This window comes from Squalius cephalus, assembly GCF_949319135.1.
Source record: "Squalius cephalus genome assembly, chromosome: 5".
Lineage (NCBI taxonomy): Eukaryota > Metazoa > Chordata > Actinopteri > Cypriniformes > Leuciscidae > Squalius > Squalius cephalus.
Window position 1 is genome coordinate 39,588,562 of NC_137126.1, and position 20,773 is coordinate 39,609,334.

The 20,773-nt window shown below is 37.4% G+C and overlaps 2 protein-coding genes across 2 annotated transcripts; one reads left to right on the forward strand and one right to left on the reverse strand.

Annotated features, from left to right (window-relative positions):
* Nucleotides 1-383: 383 nt before the first annotated feature.
* tchp (trichoplein, keratin filament binding) lies at nt 384-10,784 on the reverse strand. Its single transcript, XM_079873176.1, has 12 exons — nt 10,353-10,784; nt 8,228-8,438; nt 8,080-8,136; nt 5,552-5,620; nt 5,195-5,368; nt 3,994-4,106; nt 2,721-2,787; nt 2,448-2,620; nt 2,275-2,356; nt 1,056-1,241; nt 836-979; nt 384-747 (listed from the first exon to the last, which is right to left on the reverse strand). The coding sequence occupies exons 1-12, from the start codon at nt 10,541-10,543 to the stop codon at nt 715-717; spliced, it is 1,500 nt and encodes a 499-aa protein (XP_079729302.1). The 5' UTR covers nt 10,544-10,784; the 3' UTR covers nt 384-714.
* Nucleotides 10,785-12,836: 2,052 nt separating this feature from the next.
* gltpa (glycolipid transfer protein a) lies at nt 12,837-19,431 on the forward strand. The gene is made up of 5 exons (XM_079873179.1): nt 12,837-13,128; nt 16,650-16,708; nt 16,803-16,936; nt 17,826-17,976; nt 18,135-19,431. Exons 1-5 carry the CDS (start codon nt 13,026-13,028, stop codon nt 18,315-18,317), a joined length of 630 nt encoding a protein of 209 aa, XP_079729305.1. The 5' UTR covers nt 12,837-13,025; the 3' UTR covers nt 18,318-19,431.
* The last annotated feature ends 1,342 nt before the right edge of the window (nt 19,432-20,773 follow it).

Here is a 20,773-nt window from a genome sequence, read left to right on the forward strand (position 1 = left end):
AAACAGGTCTCATTACATCTGCTTGTCAGAAAAATAAATACATCTTGTTTTGTTTTTTGCCAAGTCAGAAATGACAAGGAGGCAGCTTCACGCAATACAAAGTCAATGGAGACGGTTAGACCCCCCCCATTTCTATTTAGAATAGAAAAGTCTATTACTTTTCATAAAAAGTAATGCAATTAGTTCCTTTTTAAAGGAATGACGCAATATTGTAACATTTCTTTTAAACACTGATCCCCAACACTGATTATAATAGAAGCAATCTACTCATCATAACTATTTTTTTCAGTGATGACTGGGTGTTACTTTTTGCATATTTTTAAAATGACTTCTTGCACACATTGCTATCCAGTTAAAAGTCTTCAAAATATATGAATGCGGTAGACAATGGATAACATTTTCTTTATTGAAAACCTTGTCAGCATTGAAATTCATCTATAAAAAACAATCTACATATAAAAACAGCCCTACATGCAAACCTCAGGACTAGTGCAATTGAAATTCTGAATTGAGAACTTACCTAAATAACTATTGATGGAAGCCATAATCTAAATTATGAAAAATGTATGGGCCATATATTAAAATAATCTCTGAGGGGAAAACTGGCTCTCATTAATGCACAAAGTGGCCGAGATCAGCATGGACATAGATATCCCCGAAAATGCATCCTAGCATAGGGGATGTGGCACAAAAATTCTTCCAGTAAAATCGCCCTCATGTCCATGCTGACCGGGGTCTGCCGTGAATCTGCCATGATGAAAAAATGTAATCAGTTAGTACATTTCAAAGCACTTTTCATATAAACACTGGGTGAAATACTTGAATCTTCACTCACTCTCTGCTGGTAGCCCTGTCTATTCATTCTCTCCGTCTCAAGACGAAGCTCCTCCTCCTGCAGCCTAAGCTCCTCCCTCTCTTGTACTTCTTCCTGTTCTTGTCTTTGCTGCTCCTCCCACTGTTCCTTGCGCCTCTGCGCCACCTGTTGGACGAACACATCTATTGAAGACATCTATAACTCATATACTTGAGTAAGTGTAGTGCTACTATACACACACCTGTGCATTGATCTCCTGCATGCGAGATGTGCGGGATCCCTCCTTCTGCTCCCTCTCCTGGCGTAGAGTGAATCTCTCTTGCTCCAGCTGTTGGATGAGCTCCTCTCTCCTCTTCAGAGACTCCTCCCTGGCCAGCCTGTTCTCCTGCATTCGTTCATCCAACTGCTGCTGACGTCCTATCAGGACCTACCAAACATAGTTTAAAGATATATAACATCCAACACACACTAACTGTCAGCTATTTAACTACAGTTCTTAAAAATGAACTACATTATCATTATAAAAGTGTATAATTCTACTTCAAAATACAATTTAAAGGTCAAGTGAGTCATTTTAGTGCCACTGCAAAAATAATTATTGTATTCATTCGAACAGACAGTGGCCCATAAAGTAAGTTGTGATTTCAAGAAAATAAATAAATAAACAGACCATTCACCTTAAAAGTGGCAATCATACATTTCATAACATTTAAATTTATTAGAATATCAAACATGATTTTATTTTTCCCCCTAAGGTACACTTATAATAGTAATAATTAGTAATACTAACTTGTAATACTAGAATGATTTCTGAAGGATCATGTGACACTGAAGACCGGAATAATGGTCATCACATGAAAAAAAATGCATTTTAAAAATATTAAAATAGAAAACAGTTATTTTAAATTGTAATAATATTTCACAATATTAGAGTTTTTACTATATTTTGGATCAAATTAATGCAGCCTTGGTGAGCATGAGACATTAAAATCATAAAACATTAAAATCTTACTGACTTTTGAAAGTAATATGTTTATTATTAAGTTTTTCACCAAATTTGATGTTCCATGACTATGTTCCACCCTCTCCAACTTTTAAAATTAAATAGGCTGTTTTTTTGCTGCTGTTCCTTTAAGATATCTATATAAACATCCTCTTTGCATATGAAATGAGATCCAACACTTACTTACTTAGGGTTTAAAAAGTCATATATTAATGCATTAATCGATATGATGTTGGCAAATTCAGAATGAGTCTGGAGAAGATGTTTCTCAAAGTTACTATTTCTATACTTCTTTTACATCTAAAAAGATTGAAGACTGTTTAATTCCTCATTATATGACTTAAAATTATTCACATGAAGTATGTGAGCAAAGAGCACTGTTTAAGGGGGTTTCATAAAAGAAAACCAACGTTCGAGCATGTGACTGCTAATCTATTGGCCGTCAGCCTCGTCTCACCTCCCGCATCAGTCTCTCTCTGGCTCTCCTCTCTTTCTCCCACTCTGCCTCTCTCTTCTCCCAAACACGCTGAGCTTCCTCCCTGCAGGCAGCAAACAAAAACAGAGCATGAGTCTGACTTACAGGTACAAACGCATCTTTAAGTTCTTAAAAACCATCTTGACTGTGCTTACCGATATAAAATATCAAACTCTGCCTCCCTCTCCCTCTCCAGCTGGAGCTGCTCCTCTATGACTCTCTTCATCCAGGCGGCGTCAGCGACAGCTCTCTCCTTCCTGGCTTTCTCCAGTCTCTGGTCCTCCACCTCTCCCTCCAGCAGTGCTGCCAGGATCTTGCGGTCTGCCTCCTGGTGGACAGGAAAGTTATTGCAGTTACCCAGTCAGGACAAACTATGTTGAGTTCTGAGGTAAAAAGTGGTAAAATCATCAGTTTCTGCTGTAACATACCAGTTCCTCCTGCACCTGCTGTGCTCTCCTTTTCAGCTGAGCACGATACTGACGAGTCAGGAAATGCCTGTGGAAGCAGAGAACTACTAATTTAGTATTATCTACAGTATATACTATAGAGTGCAACAGTCGTGTTCCAGAAGTAAAAACTCCATTAATTTTCTTCATAGGGAACAACTTATATAGCTTTAAAGGCAGACTAACTGTGAGCTACGAAGTTGTTAATGAATGCTACTTGCTTCTGCAGAAGCCATCAGCCCACATTATTTCAGCTTATTTTTTTAAATAATTGTGTTTAACAGCGGAATTCCTGGTGAAAAACTACATTTCCCATGATGCTGTACAGACAATTACACCAATGAGAGAGTCGAAAAAAGCAACACATGCCATAATAGCTCTTTAGCTCCGCCCACTCCTATCGATCCCTCTACGCTCTCAAAATACTTAAATGTTTGTATGTACATGCATTTTTTTGTAATTAACTTCAAATTATATAATGTTGTGATTTACCTCATAACTGATTGGCTTGGTTTATGGCTTATACAGTAATTCTCTAAAAAATACTTTTTTAAAGTCCCCCTGTGGTGTAAATCAAGCTTTTAATGTTGTATATATGTCTATGTGGTGTTTTTAATATGCTTTATAGGAACACTCCACCGTTTTTTGAAATAGGGCTTATTCACCGTCTTTCCTACATTTAGATAGGTGGGCAAACGCATTTTTGTCTGAGTGCATGCATTGTTTTAGTTTGGAAGCGCCACCGCTAGCTTAGCTTAGCATAATGAATGGAATCCTTTGTTGCCAGCTAGCATGTCATGAGTAAAAGTGATAAAAAATAAAAAATAAAAAAAACGAATTATTTCTTGTGGCCTGAGTATTCACAACGAGTACAAATAGCAATGCAGATTAAGACTAGGTGATTTCCTAGGCAGATATTGACTTGGGACTATATTGGGGTGAAGCACAGGCGAAGCACTGCTACTTGGGCGCAGAGTCAACACCATTGCTGAGTATTTTCTCAAAAACAAGGTTTGAAATCGCTGGTGAATTAGCTTTTATATATTCATTTTTCATTTTAATTTTAGTTTTGAGCTAAAAGCTACCTTTGTATTTTTGTATTTATATATATATATATATATAAATTGGTTTTGGTTTTATTTCAGTTAGTAATTTTAGTGCTTCATTTAACAAAAAATGGTTTTAATAGTTTTATATTTAGTTTACAATAACAGCAGTTGCAGAAGAAATCCCTCAACATATTTAAATATTTTACCCGAATTCAGTTTTCCTCCTGCTTTCCTCCATCCTCTTCCTCTCATCATCTAGCTTCTCAAGCTCCCAGCGTTGAGACATCAGAGCTTCCTGTTCCTGCTTAAGACGCTCAGCCTGGAACAAATAAAAGAAATGGAATGTATAAAAACTCAAATACACTTAGCGCCACTAACTAAACCTTAAATACATGGCATCTATCGGCTTTTATTCATTTAGGAAATGTTTTTTTTTATTGAAAATGAAAAAAAGTCAAATTTCTTAACATTAATTAACTACATTTGTTAACATGAACTAACAATGAAAAATACTTCTAAAATCCTGTTTACAGCTAGAGCAATAACGATAATGGTAACACTTTATTTTACAGTCCCTTTCACATCTACATACTATGTACAATAACTGGGTTATAACTACTAACCCTGAGCCTACCCCTAAATGTAACTTTAACCCATGTAGTTACCTTATATTACCAGTAGTTTCTTGCATAAGTACACTGTAAGAACACTATAAGTACACATACTGTAAAATAAAGTGCAACCACGATAACTATATTAGCGTTCACACCAGCAGACAATATTGTTCTGTTTATTCTAAGCGTTTAGTCTGCCGCTTTAACTGCTCAAGCTCTTTAAAGCAGGATGGATTCTGATTGGCTGTCAATGTTGGTATCAATCATCAGCTGGAAAAAAACTGCAAAAAGTGATTCCAATGATATCGTTTCTCTGTGCTGTTATTGTTATAGTTGTGGTGTGGACTCCTTTATATTTAGAACAATATCTTTATCGTTATAGTTATTGTCCTTGGTGTGAACAGGCCTTAAAGCATTTTTAATCTCAGTTAATGTTCATTTAGAAATTTGCCAATACATTTTTTAAATCAAAAGTTGTCTTCTAATGGATTTGTGATAATATGAACAGTTTTTAACATTAACAAAGATTAATAAACTCTGTAACAAATGTATTGCTCATTGTTAGTTAATGCTAGTTAATGTATTAAATAACTTTTAGTAATTCAAACTTATTGTAATTTAGCAATTTAACTTATTGTAAACAAACAAATAATTTAAAAAAATGTATATAATGAATTTACTTGAGTTTACTTGATCTTTATGGCCTTTGTTTTATGTCACATGGTTGTTGTTGTTGTGACAGGCAAAACTCAATGCATTGCACGCATCAGTCTATTCTACAGTAATTCCGTACTTCCTGGTCTCGTAGTTTGAGCTCCTCCATCTGTTTGCGGAGGTCTTCAGCTCGCTTCTTTTCCTCCCGTCTTCTCTTCTCCTCTTCTTCCTTCATTCTTTCCAGAGCCTCCCGTCTGGTTCTCTCATACTCGTTCTCAAAACGCTGTTTCTCCACCTGAGTTCTCTCATCAGCCTGAGTGTTACAGAACAGAGTTACATTTTAATGTTAAACCAAGAGCCATCAGCTAGGACACAACTAAAATTACTTGTACACATACTCAAGATGGTTAATGTTACGTGATGCTCAACTGATCAGCACTCATGCATGTGCCGACATGGCAGCACTGGCATTTAACACTTCCTGTGAACGTCTTACCTGTTTTTTCTCCTGCTGTTGAAACTGCCACTGGCTCACAACGTGATCTTTGTGCAATCCTGACTCCACCTGTACGCACAAACATTTGAGACACGGAGATGTCTGATTAAATAATGCTCCAAAAGTGGTTGCGTGTGTTTGGATTCGGAACCAAATCCCGAGCTCAGAGTTACAGATCAGTCATGCAAGAAACATATCACATGCCCTATTAACTTACAGTCATGTCTGGTTCTTGATGAGTTTAATTCCTGGCAGAAATGTTCATCGGCTCTACTGATGGCATAACTTTGATTCCACAGAAAAATTATTTGACTCATCTCTCAGCTTTTTAAAAAAGGAAGAATTTTATTAACAGTAAGGAACTTTCAGTGGATGTAAATAGCCAGATAATGTACTTTGAGCGTTTAAAAGCAGAAAAAAAATTTATTTCAGCACTTTTCGAAAGTTTGGGGTCTGTAAGATTCTTTAATGGTTTTGAAAGAAGACTCTAATGCTCAGCAGGGCTGCATTTATTTGATCAAAAATAAATTCAAATGCTTATTCTTTGAAATATCATTACAATTAAAAATAACTGTTTTATATTTGAATATATTTCAAAATGTAATTTACTCCTGTATGGCAAGGCTGAATTTTCAGCATCATTACTCCAGTCTTCAGTGTCACATGATCCTTTAGAAATCATTTGAATATGCTGATTTGCTGCTCAAGAAGCATTTCTTATTATTATCAATGTTGAAAACAGTTGTGCTGCTTAATATTTTGTGGTAACCTTTGATGAATATAAAGTTCAAAAGAACAGTATTTATCAGAAATACAAATCTATAGCATTATAAATGTCTTTACTGTCACTTCAATTTAATGCATCCTTGCTGATTCAAATTGTTTAATTTCTTTTACTGATGTCACAGGTCGGGGTGGAGCGCCAGCGGGCCGCCCACCCCTTCGCTTGCGTGCCGCCCCTGAGGAGCCGGCCGTGGACACGAAGGAAATGGCAGACACAGCATTCAAAATAAATATACTCTTTATTAAATAATAAAAACAATGTTAAAAGTCTCTTCAGTTCAGGTTATCTCTTCATGTATCTCTTCGCATTTCTCAGCTCCTTCGCACAGAGAGAGGAATGGACATAATCCACAGCTTCCGTGTTCTCTTCAACGTTCTCTTCGCGTTTCTCAGCACCTTCGGACAGAGAGAGGAATGGACATAATCCACAGCTTCCGCATTCTCTTCAGCGTTCTCTTCGCGTTTCTCAGCACCTTCAGACAGAGAGAGGAATGGACATAATCCACAGCTTCCGCATTCTCTTCTTCAGCGTTCTCTTCGCGTTTCTCAGCACCTTCAGACAGAGAGAGGAATGGACATAATCCACAGCTTCCGCATTCTCTTCTTCAGCGTTCTCTTCGCGTTTCTCAGCACCTTCAGACAGAGAGAGGAATGGACATAATCCACAGCTTCCGCATTCTCTTCTTCAGCGTTCTCTTCGCGTTTCTCAGCACCTTCAGACAGAGAGAGGAATGGACATAATCCACAGCTTCCGCATTCTCTTCTTCAGCGTTCTCTTCGCGTTTCTCAGCACCTTCAGACAGAGAGAGGAATGGACATAATCCACAGCTTCCGCATTCTCTTCAGCGTTCTCTTCGCGTTTCTCAGCACCTTCAGACAGAGAGAGGAATGGACATAATCCACAGCTTCCGCATTCTCTTCAGCGTTCTCTTCGCGTTTCTCAGCACAGCATTAGCCGGCTCTTCACTGGACTCAGACAGAGAGAGGAATAGACACGTGTAACTCACAGCATTAGCAGGCTCTTCAAGCATTAGCAGGCTCTTCAAGCATTAGCAGGCTCTTCACTGGACTCAGACAGAGGGAGGAATAAGCACGTGTAACTCACAGCATTAGCAGGCTCTTCAAGCATTAGCAGGCTCTTCAAGCATTAGCAGGCTCTTCACTGGACTCAGACAGAGGGAGGAACAGACAGCTGTGATTGCGAGTGAACAGCAAAAACAATTCCCACACTCACATTTCCACCACACACTGTAAGGTTTCACTCGTGCTCATTTCCACAATAAAACTGCAACTCAAAAGACCCTCAGTGTACCAAGGCCTCCGCCCGCATTCCAGCCGAAGTTCTCTCTGGCCCTCTTATCTCTCTCTCTCATCTGTCTCTCTCGTCTGTCTCTCTCTCGTCCTCTCTCTCCCGCGGCCTCCCGCCGCGACCGCGGCCACGGCCGCTCACGTGCTGCGCGCCTCACCTCTCCCCCTCCTTGTGTGTTTTATCCTCTCAAAAAGCGGGAGTGGCCTCAATCAGACGCTCAGAGTGAAGTCCCTACACCTGTCGCCAATCTGCCGTTTAGTTGTCATGACGACAAACACTCATACAGATCTGGAGCTGTTTGTCACCCCGTGACACTGACCCCAAACTTACAGTAGTGTATATCAGTTCTTACTTTAAAAAGTGTTTCCTTACAAATAACCTCATAGTAATACTCATAACTAACTTTCTTCATATACATTACTGACATATGACTGACCTTCCTCAGATCTGAGTTGTTTTGCTTCCAGTGTTCCCTCAGCAGCTCCTGTGCGAGCTGAAGAAAATAAAAATCACCAAATCAGATCAGACACTTTTCAAACGTGTAACATAACATCATTTTGTGACAAAACAATTAGCGTCCATACATTTTTCCTCCTCTCTTCCCTGGCGGACCGGAGACCATCTGTTTTTTCCACTAGCTGTCTAGTCAGTGTGGCTCTGTCTGGCACAACATTTCTGAGCTCTGCCTCCAACTGGTCTCTCTCCTGCTGGAGCATCGTCCTCAGACGCTCCCTGCGTTCCTCTAGCTTCCGCTGCTTCTCCTCCTTCATGCGATCCCGCTGAAATGCTGACATACTAAAAGGCCAGGAAAAGAAGTTTGTAACTTTGCTATAGAAACATAAATCATTAGCCTACCCTGGATGCAAAGGCCAGTTAATACATACTGGATTTTTCATATTGTTCTATCATTCACTGTATAAGTGAAACCAGCCAAACACAGTAATATGAGAAATGTTCATCATAAAATAACAAATTAAAAGTAATTATAAAAGTTTTAAAAGGCAGTTTCACAATTAATTAATGAATTAATGAATTATCATGCTCATTCAATTATATTGTCACCTGAATGACCCATATATTTACATGAAGAACTTATTAGGTGTTACAAAGTTCTTACTTCTTTCGGGGGGGGGGGGGGGGGGGGGGGGATTAGTGAAGAGCAAAAAAATCATTTTTATATACCAACATGCCACATTGAAACAATTTAAATGAATTATGTTATTGAGTGCATTAAAACTAAATATTTATACTTTAGAAATTTTCTTAAAGCACACTAATAAAATATATTTTTTTCTATTGAATATTGACAAAATTATCCACAAATAGAGGTGCATAAGCTCAGATCAGTGAGGCCTATGATCAATCAGTTCCAAAAACAAATACAAAACCTGTCCTAACATAAAGAAAACAAGTTATCAAAAAGATTGAATCCAATATTTGGTGATAACATAACATGACAAGAGATTTATAAGCTATTTTTTGTTGGCCACTCATTTTTGATTGGTGTAACAAGGTAGGGAAAAAAGTCCCAAAAAAGCACAAAACATATCCAAAAAATGTTTTGGGGTAACTTTATTTTGGTGGGTCCTTTTGAACATTCTGTTGACTATAAGTTACTTTGCAACTACATGTCAACTAACTGTCATTAGAGTATTAGTGGACTGTTTGTCTGCTAACTCTTTATTGTGATGCTCCTTCAACAGACATTCTACTGACTATAAGTAACTTTGCAAGTACATGTCATCTCATTCTAACCCTAGAATAAGGTTTCTCCCTAGAATATTAGTCTACTAATACTCTACTAACACTCTTATGAGAGTTAGTAGACATGTAGGTAGGTGCAACGTTACTTATAGTCAATAAAATGCGTTAAAGGGACCATCAAAAATAAAGTGTAACCAAATTGCAAAGTAGTTATACCCTGTGTGAGCAAAGTCAGTAAGTTTTAGTCTAATGCGATAACATGAACATTTTCAGGAAAAAGAAAATCCTCTCCAGGTCAAAATGACTCGAACACAGCATAAGGGTTAAAGCGGTTTCGCATAAGTCTGCAACAAAACAAAATATTTAAAAAAATTAAGGGGTACGAAAAGGCACTGTATAGTATTTTGAATTTGTACATTGTTCTAATATCTACTGCATATTAATGTATATGGTTATTGTATAGTACTTATATGATTATTATGTATTCTTAGTCACACATTATATTAGGTGTACCACTATGTACTTACATTAAAAAAAATATTTGTTAGGTATAATCTGTACTTATTGTGTTCATGTATTTAAAAACACTTGTGCTGCTATTGAGGTGGGATACAGGTAAGGTTGCGGACAGGTTTGGTGGTATGGGTAGGTTTAAGGCTTTACAACTTTACAAACAAAAATGAACAAAAATTAAATTATAACATATGTACACAATGAGTGCACTGCATCAAATGGTTAATATAAATGTTAGTACATAGTAGTTAAAGATACTTAATATAAAGTTGAACCGTTTTCTTTGCTTTTGTTGTTGTTGTTGAAGCCTCTGTTCAGTAATTACCGAAATCTTTGCCTTAATATCTTGATGCTTTTGAAAACTTTGGGGAGGAACTCCAAACTGAACGATCCCAGAACGAACCATGATATGTGTTGAAGTGTTTTCTCAAATATAAACTTTACGCACACAAGCTAAAGGAAGGCATAATGAAAGTAATTCACCATCAGTACCTGCGCTGGAAGGACTGCCGTGAGCTCCATTGCGACTGTTTGCTGCTTCGGACCTCCTGCTCTCTGAAGTACTGCGAGTGCACCTCCCACTGCTGCCTCCAGCGAGCCTCCTGCTCCCGCTGCCGCACCAGCTGCCTCTCCAGAGCCCGCACTCGACCCGGCCAGTGCGCGGAAAGCGTCGGTAAAGCCATGGATCATCTGATGCTCAACCGAGTTTCCTTCTCAAGCTTTATTTATAACCCGACCTTTATGATAGACCTTGACCTACAATCATTCTAGTGCTCTCCTAATTTAAATTAATTACGTTAATATGAAAACAAAGATGTAACGTAGTACAAAGGAAAGCCGTTAACGACAGCGGACGCGTAAACAAATAACCAGGGGGAAGCGTTCTATAGTTACTGCGCTACTTCCTGGTTACCTACGGCGAGTAGCGAGGCACAAACCAGGTTGACAGAGCGAAGCGATTTTGTTGTGGATTTTTTATAGTACTTTAATTTATAGCAGATAGATATGGGAATATGATATCAAGTTTACAGTAGCAGTAACTCTTTCCTAAAATAGTATAAATTAAATATTTTTCTTGATGAATCTGAAAAAATAAGCTGAAAAGGAAATGCAGGCATGTTCACTCTTTTTACATGGTCTTTGCAGAAAAAGAATGTCAGTGTGATTAATTTACATAATTGTAAAATTGCTAATATAGTTGCCAAAGCCCATTTACAATCTTAGAAACAATTTTATCTCTGCTAGGCTGGTTTAATCCAAAATAGCTACTGAATGATAAATGTTTGTATCCTTACAATTTCATCACCCATTGGCCGTTAAAATGCGTCAAAAAGAATAAAAAATGATTAAAAGACTTATTGAGCGCAACAGTGCCCGTCGACTTTTTCAGCGGCGTTGGTTCTGGAAGTATTTTTTCCATTCATTTCTCCAATATAGGGTCTTCGTTAACGTGTTATAAGCCATGAACCAAGTCATCCAGCTAAGGTGAATCATAACATTACAAACTTTGATTTGAAGCAAAAAAAGTATTTAAAGATTGGACAAAAATACAAAGGGACAAGACTGTGTACTTAACGGCATAACAGCATAAAAACGATGTAGAAATATAAAACTATATATAAAAATCTAGATTTTATATATACTGTGTATATATATACAATTTATTGCGAAATATGCATGTATCACATTTGTATATGGACTCGATTAGGACATTCGCAGTGCTTCATGGGAGTGGGTGGGGCTAAAGAGACCTTTTGGTGCGTTTTGTTTGTTTCTACTCTCTGATTGGTGGATTCTCTGTACAGCATCACGGTTAATGTAGTTTTTCACCACCAATTCTGCTGTTAAACACGATTATTTTAAAACTAAGTTGAAATAATGCAGGCTGACGACTTCAACAGCAGCAAATGCTATAGATTAACAATTTCGCAGCTCACAGCAAGGCTGTCTTTAAACTGATTTATAAGTTATCGTTAATAATCAATTTCCCTATGGAGAAAATGAATGGATTTTTTACTTTTGGAACCTGACTGTTGCACTCTATATAGGCCCTTTAATACTATTCAGAAGTCTTATTTTATTTGATCTCCAGGGATATTTCAAGTGTGATCAAGACCTGCAGTGAAGGTGACAGCAGTGTCTTAATACTCTATAGAAGATTAAATACTGATTAAAAATGAGCAGTCAGCTGAGGTGTGAGATAAAGCTGCAAATTTGATGCCAGTATTAATAAAGAGACAATGACATGACTTTCTGGGTCATTGTAGGTTAGGCCTACTAGTGCATGAATTAAACATTGCATTGAATGTTTAATGGTGACCAGATAATCGTGTCTAATTGTCGTCAGAAAGACTCCCCGCTTAAACCTCTAATGTCAGCAACAGGGTAAAGGACATTTTAATTATTAACTATAGGAGGCCCCTAAACTCTCAGCAAAGATTCTAACCTGAGCTGCTCTTTAATTATTTTATATCCTTTAAATAATCCACAAATAAGCAACAGTGAAATTAAGGTAGGCTACATATTCATTTTCTTTGAGGAGAAAAACACTTTTAGATGATTTAATGCCTGATCAGTTGTGTATTAAATGGCCAGCCGAAACGGAATCTGCCTAAAGCTAAGCCTCAATAAGGGAAATAACATTTACAAAAAGCTTGGTGTTGAATTTTTTACTTCTCTTTACAACTCTTATTATTTTTGTAATATTTTATCTGATGAATCTGTTAACTAATGTGAGTAAAAATAAAAAAGTGTTATATATCACAATAACATCAGATAGAAGGAAAAGAGTGAACATTGAATATGACATATTTCCGTAACAGAAAAATGAATTTTTCATGACTACATTGTAAAGTGTGGGGACTGTGGAGAATACACTTTGACAGTTTTGGCCCCGCCCCCGTGATATGATTGGTTCCTGTGCTGAGTCCCCGCCCACATGTTGAACGTTTCCGCGATGTGTCTACATATATTTGCATAAAGGGGCGGTGCAGGGGGGCCGGCCAGCTGTGCACAGTGCAGCTCTAGCAGAATAACTGGAATAGTAAAACGCTGTGTCTGTCTGTCCGGCGGTAGTTCCGGGTTCTGCCTTCATTTCTACTGTGTTGTCCTCGTCTTATGTTGTAGGCAAAAAAAAAAAGTCACTTTCGCCCACTTTAGGCAATCATGGCTCTTCTTATGGAGCACCAGTTCCGGCAACTTCCAGCCGACAAACAAGTGGAAACTCGGCCGTTTCTCGAGGCGGTGTCTCACCTTCCTCCTTTCTTCGGTAGGTTCTTCCGTCATCTCTCATTTGAGCTCAGATTTGAGCATGAACTCTGTCCTGTCATGAAACGGCCTGAAGAGTTGGATTTTCAAATTATATTTAGAACAATATTTTTAGATTTGAAAGTTTTCAGTTTTCTATGTAACTTGTTCAGGTCGTCAAAAAGTTATTTTAAAGTAGCTATTTCAATATGTTACGCAAAAAATAGCTATTACAAAAATGTCTAATGTTTGTTTCGACATTCATCCCTTTCTTAGTCATCGCTTCAGAGTGGAAACAAAGTAACAATTAAATGCATGCATTTTGCTATATAGTGTCTTTACAGAATCAGAGTTTTAAAAAATATTGTATTACATAATTATACACGTGTTGTTACAAAAATCAGTAGTCCTTGATCGGGGGTGAGATTTTCCACTCCTGATCAAGATATGTGTTCTTCAGAAGTTGTTAGTAAAGTCAGACAATAGCTGTCAAGCAGAAGCCATTGTTTGCTATTGAGGACTAATCTTTTTTTGGCTCAAATTTCTTTTCACAAAGTAGGCAACAAACCTATTGCATGCATAATTTAATCTGCTGCCCTCGATTTTGGAAGTTGAAAAAATTGATTAGAACGGTGTTGAGTTGCCCTGCTCTATTCATTGGTGGAACTGAACAGCAGAACATCTTTGTTCAAAGCCTCATTTGGTATTAATATGAAAAATGCATTTGAAATGAATTTGCCACTTGAAACGCCAAGCCTGAAGTGTTCACATCAGTGCTCAATCAATGTACTCTTCTATTTTTTTTAAGCCATCACTAAAAGGGTAATTTTCTTGATGTAGTTGTGAAAAAAACTGGGTATGACAGCAAGAGAATAAACGAAAATTTCCAGTGACAGCAAAGAACTCCGAAAGTCTGATTTAAAATCTAATTTAAAATTAAAAATAAACTATTTTAGGATTTTGAAGAAAAAAAATTTGAACGTACATCTTTTCTAGGTCACTAATCAAATTCACCATGTGCAAAAAAAGATGAAAAAAAAGTTAAGGTTTTGCACAAACTTGTGGTGTCCATTATGCTAAATGCCATATTTTTTTTAAAAGTCTTTCATGCAAATGATAAAGATAATGATCATTTTTATTAAATTAGAGAATAATAAATAGAAGCATGTTATATGTTTTATGCTGGTTCTTCAAGAAACTCCTGGTGGAGTCCGCAGGTAAATTGATCTGTGAACTAAATGAAAGAATAATAAAGACACTTAACCTCAGTTGATGGGCTTTGTATAGCAGGCTGTGATTGGAGATCATATTTATGATCATGTGATGTCATAATGAGACACTGGTTGTTGTGATTGTCGCTAATTCCCACAGAAAGACAATTAAGCTTCCCAGCTCTTGTTTAGAGTTCGCACTTTATCACAAAAAGCCCTGTGTGGAGTACAAACATAGAAAGAACAGGAGGGAGGGCTGGCATTGTTAGACGTGTGAGTGAATGTGTTTGTGTTTTTTCTCTGTAATTAGAAGGCAGTCATTCACAGTGAAAAAGCTGAAGTGCAGTGTTTGAGCTTGTTTGTTGAGTTCTCTGTAACCAGAGATGCTCCTTTTGCTATCAGTACAAAATGCTGATGTTGACTCCGGACTTTCCAATGGGCTAAGTATGTTGATTTGAACCCTACACTGTTGAACATATCACTACTATCTTGGGAGATACTATTCAGGTGGTACTCTCACTCAGGACCATAGTGGGGGTATCCGGGGCCCCGGTGCAAGTTGTTGCCGTGGCTTTGTCCCCTGTGAAATCCTCAGTTGAAATCGTGTTCTGGGGCCAGGGAGAGGCTTATGGGGTGGGTCCCCCTCTGTTGAAATTGCGGGGCCATCCTAAGGCCGGGGGGCCCTAGAATCGTCCCCCCTTTTCACCCCGCTAGCGATGGCCTTGCTCTCACTTCAGGAACACATGCTGTATATCACTTTCTAAGGTTCTTCGATCGTTGGCCTGTCATACATCTGTTTTCATGATGGGGCACCAGTGGCAGTCCTGGCTTTCTTGATGCCATTTTTCATTTATCGCTATCGGTCGATATTGTAATATATATATATATATATATTGACCGATATTAGATATTTAATTGTGCATGCTCATTTCCACTATTTTTACATTTTGTTTACCTTTGTCGTCATTTAATTGTTACTAAAAGTTCATCTTTAAAAATTCTAATCATTTAATAACACTGTTAAGTGTAATCTTTAGCTGTAGTGTTTTCAAAGTTGTAATGTTGCACTGTCTAAATGTATTTTTAGCATTTAAACTAGTTAGTTTATTTTTTGTTTTATTTTTAATTGGTTTAGGGAAAATAGTAAATAATATATATATATATATATATATATATATATATATATATATATATATTAGTACTGTCAAATCAATTAATTGCGATTAATCACATCTAACATAAAAGTTTTTGTTTTAATAATATTTGTGTGTGTTATGTATATTTTGATATATATACACATTACACACACACACAGACACGCACATATATATTGATAGATATATAATGATATATATGCACATACATTATGTAAACAAAAACTTTTATGTTGTATACGATTAATCGCAATTAATCTATTTGACAGCACTGATATTAGTGGACTAATGGACTATATATATAGTGCATTTATTGGTTATCAGCCATAACATGAATTACATGAAAAGAATGATCAGCTCATCCAGTATCAGCCACATTTTTATATCGATGCATCCCTAGTTGAAGACTAGTAGTAATCTGGTTTTTAATCCAATTAACCTAACTATCAAACTAACTATACAGTAACTATACGACCTAACTACTGCATACAGCTTTTTTTCGGAAGTTGCATTCAAAATGTACTTTGCTTATTTTGAATAGGCATGACACTTTTGTTGGTTTGTGTAGCCCAGCTGAAGAGCTGTAAATTTGAGGGTGTTTTGCAGAATTGAGCAGCGGATGTATTCAAACAACCCAGGAAATCATAATCAAACATTTATTTTAAACAGTACAAAATTGATCTAATCATATACAGTATTCATTGGTTGCAGTAATGGAAACATCAGTGATTCAGTGTGTTTCCATTTCCACAGGTATTTATTTCAATACCAGTCTCGCAAAGCATTTGGTCTCGATGTGATAATGGGTGGTACTGAAACTTTAATGAACCGCATGGGTGCTTTCAGAAATCTGTCATGCTCTCTAAGCACAGTTAATTATTCAGTGCTCTTTTTTTAAGGTGGTAATGTCAGAGTTCACTCTGAGTTCTTGGGATCAGAAGCGGCAATACTTTTACTGTGCATCTGCCACTTTCCTGTAAAAACTCTAGTATGTAAAAAAAAATCTCACAGCTCTGTGAAAGAATGTTGCGTTCTCATATACATATAACAATTCATGTAGGTTGCATGGCAATCCTTTCAGGAGACATTTCAAATACATGAAAATTGCCTAAGTGTTAATAAAGTTTGTACTGTATGTATGCAAATATTATTTGCCTGTTCCCTTTATCTTCTATTAGATTGCCTCGGCTCTGCTGTTTTTTCCCCCATCAAGGCTGATATTGCGGGTAATATTACTGTAAGTTTATCACGTGACACACACGGTTGATAAGCATTGAACAATGTAACTTTCACAACCTGAACTCCACTCACCCCTCTGCTTTTTCTCACAGAAAATCAAGGCTGTGTATGACAGCAACCCCACCAAGTTTAAAACCCTGCAGCACATTTTGGAAGCAGAGAAAGAGATGCATGGGTCCGAGTGGCCAAAAGTAGGAGCAACACTTGCCCTCATGTGGCTGAAAAGGCAAGGCTGGGCCTGAAACGCTTCTTTCGTTTTTTGATTTTAGAGAAGTGAATCTGAAAAACAGTTATTGACTTTTAAACTTCCTATTTCTCCATGGACTTTTAAACTTCCTATTTCTTCTATTATAAAGTTGGCATCAAACAGAAGTTGTGATAGTTGAACGAAGAAAATGGCTTTTCTATAGATAGATCTTTTTAAACAGGAAAAAATGTAGGGTGGGACTTGATTTTGTCCATGTTGAATTGATTGGATGGTTGTGGTTTGCTATTGATGCTATCTAATGTGAGTGACAGGTTGTCTCGCTCTCGTGCCAGTAAACACGTCATCTGAGAAGAGGAGACGTAAGAGGGAGTGGAAGTAATTTTGATGAAAGATTAAATGATTAAATTCATTTAAAATGTTACTTCCAGGGATATATTTGCTTTTTTTTACCCCCTTTTTTCTCCCTGTTTCTCTCTCTTTACTTCCACCTGACTTTAATGATTGGCTATCAGCTCTGATTTGAGGAGAGAGAAAGAGAGAGAGACAGAGAGAGAGAGAGAGAGAGAGAGAGTGTGTGTGTGTGTGAGAGAGAGAGAGAGAGAGAGAGAGATAGAGAGTGAGTGAGTGAGTGAGTGAGTGAGAGAGAGAGTGTGTGTGTGATAAAAAAAAATTTTTTTTTGTTTGTTTTTTTTAAATCAATTTTATTTATTTGTGACATTAAGGGAATAGTAAATCCAAACATTTTAATTGTCATCATTTACTCGCCCTATAATGTTGTTACAAGCTACTTTTATGATTCATGACATTTCTGGTTCTTAACAACGTTTGTTACCATTCAGTTTCATTCTGTTAAAAAAAGAGCACCCAGAACGTTTAGTTAAACTTGCACTTTATTTGTTCCACAAAGGGGGCTACGCTTTATCCAGGTTCTTCTCCAGAGTCTAGTGGATGGGGATAAGGATGAAAACAACCCTAATCTCATCAAAGTCAACATCACCAAAGCTTATGAGATGGCCCTGAAGAAGTATCATGGCTGGTTTGTCCAGAAGCTCTTCAGAGTAAGCTGAAGTTGAATTTATGTAAATAAATAAATATATTTATATTATAGTAAAAATTGCTTTTCATTTTCTGAAGAGTTAAGTGTAGACATTTCTGTTGTGATACCTGTAAATGCTTAGACAAGCCTTTTGAGATTCCACCGTCTTCATTCTTTCAGGCAGCACTATATGCCGCTCCATACCGATCCGATTTTCTCAAAGCTCTTTCTAAAGGGCGAGAGGTCAAGGACGAAGAATGCTTGGACAAAGTGCGGCAGTTTCTAGTCAACTTCACAGTTACTATTGATGCCATCTATGAAATGTACACAAGGATGAATGCAGAGCTGGACTACACTGTGTGATCTCTCGTTCACAAGCTTCAGACCTCAACTTCCTCCCTCCCAGTGGCTGACTGTTGCCTCCCATTAGACGTCTCCTCATTGGACCGTTCCTCTTTCCTGCCGGATCCCGCATCTCTGCAGTGTACGGTTTTGTTTTCTCTTGAGGGACAATTAGGGTCCAAGCTGCTGAAGACTCTGGCGGCTTCAGAAGGGAGGATGTCTGCTATTGTTTGTTCTGCTCATGTTGACGGTTTAAATGCTTTGGCTTTTCTTTAGAAAAGTAGCATTAAAAAAAAACGTGTTTTATAACTTTACTAATTATTTCTTCATACACTTTAAGTATGGAATGGTTTCTTAAGCAAACAACAATAGATGGCAAATGAGGGTTTTAAATATACTTAATTATACCAAAACGAGAGTCTTCAGACTCTTCAGATTTTTTTTGACCTTGGATTCTGTTTGCTTAAAAAAATACTTGAATATGACATAAAATATAAAGAAACGACTTCTTCACAAGTGACTGAAAAGCCACTCTATTGAGCGGTTAAACGTATTCAGTACATTTTAAAACGTCTATATTCATTTCTTAGATTCTTAAATTCTATTATGACATTCTATTATGATATGGATGACTGATCTTCATAGTCTCAATTGGTCTGCTGTTTTATTTATGTAATATAATGGATAAGTATTGTTGGTTTGTAGTTTTCAACTTGTCATTCCCAACTATCAAAGGTTAAATTCAATCAGGTTGCTTTTTAGATGTAAATGTTAATTTATTTAAATGATTTGCTTTTTATGCCAGTTGCCTTGTGATTTATTTTCTGACATTACAGACTTTCTTTCCACTTTGACTTGGTCAAGCAAACTGATGTTATTTTAACCAATGGACTTTTTCTGTTCTTGTTGTCGTCAGCTGACTTGACGTCAATAAAAGCAAATTATTTTTGAAATAAATATCTCACTGGCATAGAGGACAGACAAAACTGAAGCGGTACATCATGATGACCCCAATGTGATTGATGCATTCTGGTGCTGTTTTACTCTTCTACTGTAATTTATTATCTTAGTGTCTTACATTGATCATAGTTATGTATAGTCTCTTTAAAATCTCATTAAAACCAAGACCTTGCATAAGTTGTATTGTGGTGTATTTTACTTTTGGCTGCACTAAAAAATGGACCTTGCTTTAGATTTTGTTTTATTTTGATTTATTCTAGTATAATCATACTACAGCCATTTAGGTGGACATTATTGAGTGCACTTATTCAATCTCACATTCAATCCCACACTTCTGGAACTGTGTTAGAAATAAATTTGATTTTGATATGAGGGTAGGCAGGCATAGATTCAGAGGCATAAGGTACTGTAAGTATTACACACAACAATGCAACAATAATAAAACAATTAATGCATTGACGTTTGATGCTTAAGTAGCCCTACTTTTAAAAACGAGTAATTCTGTACTTTTACTTAAGTAAAAATCGGTCTTTACAACTTGGCATGGAGTATATTTGACCAGTAGTATCTGTAGGCTACTTTCACTCAAGTAAGGAAGTTGTGTACTTTGTCCACCTCTGGTAAAATCATGTTAAATCATGATATATGTTTGGGCAGGAGCATTGTCTTGTTGAAAAATAACATCTGATCATTCCTCTTTAGATAACAACTTTGGAAGCAAGCCATTCTGCAATATTCTCCTGAACTCCAAAGCATTAAATGACTTTTCACAGTGAAGCATCATCAATACCAGCAGCTAAAAAGGCTTCCAACACAATACCCCTTTTCACACAGAGATTCCGGAAAATACACGGATAAAGTGACCCAGGATTTGACCTGGGTTCATTTGATTTTGGTTCATTCACACTGCCAGTGATTTTAACAGGTTTTGTGCCGAATTTCGACCCCCGCCAAATTATTACCCCCCTAGTAGGCTATTGGTAGGTTTAGTTGTGGGGGAAGGGTTAGGATTATGGGTGGGGTTAGGATTAGGCAATCAGGTACTGACTTCAACGAGGGGGGTAATAATTTGGCAGGGGGTCGAAATTCGGCACAACACCGGGACTGAACACGGCAATGTTACTAGGTCCCCAACCTGGCATTGCATCAATCCAGTAGCACCTCACTGCAGTACATGAGATCCAGGGGGCGGAGTTGGATCCAGATCTAAGGGGTGGGTTTAGGTGGATCCAACTCCTCCCCCTGGATGTCGTGTTCTGCAGTGAGGACCATCCCGGGTCGTGTTTGCGTTCACACCTTCACACAGAGGGCGTTCTGGCAATTTGCCGTGATCATCGCGCTGTGTGAAAGGGGTGACACTCTTCCTCCATACTTCACAATCGAGATGCATTTATTATTATATTTCTCAGATGAAATTTCTTTGGAAGACACCGCTCGAGAGCATCACCAAGCAACTCGTGTTTCATTGTGATTCATCACTCCACACACAACTTCCCATATTCTGCCAAAAACTTCAT

What these genes read in the sequence shown, in the direction of transcription:
- gltpa (XM_079873179.1), top strand. Translation starts at nt 13,026, where the DNA reads ATGGCTCTTCTTATGGAGCACCAGTTCCGGCAACTTCCAGCCGACAAA. An exon ending in ATATTGCGGGTAATATTACT is followed by an intron (nt 16,709 to 16,802) that starts GTAAGTTTATCA and finishes TTTTTCTCACAG; the next exon opens with AAAATCAAGGCTGTGTATGA. An exon ending in TTGTCCAGAAGCTCTTCAGA is followed by an intron (nt 17,977 to 18,134) that starts GTAAGCTGAAGT and finishes TCATTCTTTCAG; the next exon opens with GCAGCACTATATGCCGCTCC.
- tchp (XM_079873176.1), bottom strand. Translation starts at nt 10,543, where the DNA reads ATGGCTTTACCGACGCTTTCCGCGCACTGGCCGGGTCGAGTGCGGGCT. An exon ending in AACAGCAGGAGAAAAAACAG is followed by an intron (nt 5,369 to 5,551) that starts GTAAGACGTTCA and finishes TGTAACACTCAG; the next exon opens with GCTGATGAGAGAACTCAGGT. An exon ending in AGCAGGTGCAGGAGGAACTG is followed by an intron (nt 2,621 to 2,720) that starts GTATGTTACAGC and finishes CCTGTCCACCAG; the next exon opens with GAGGCAGACCGCAAGATCCT.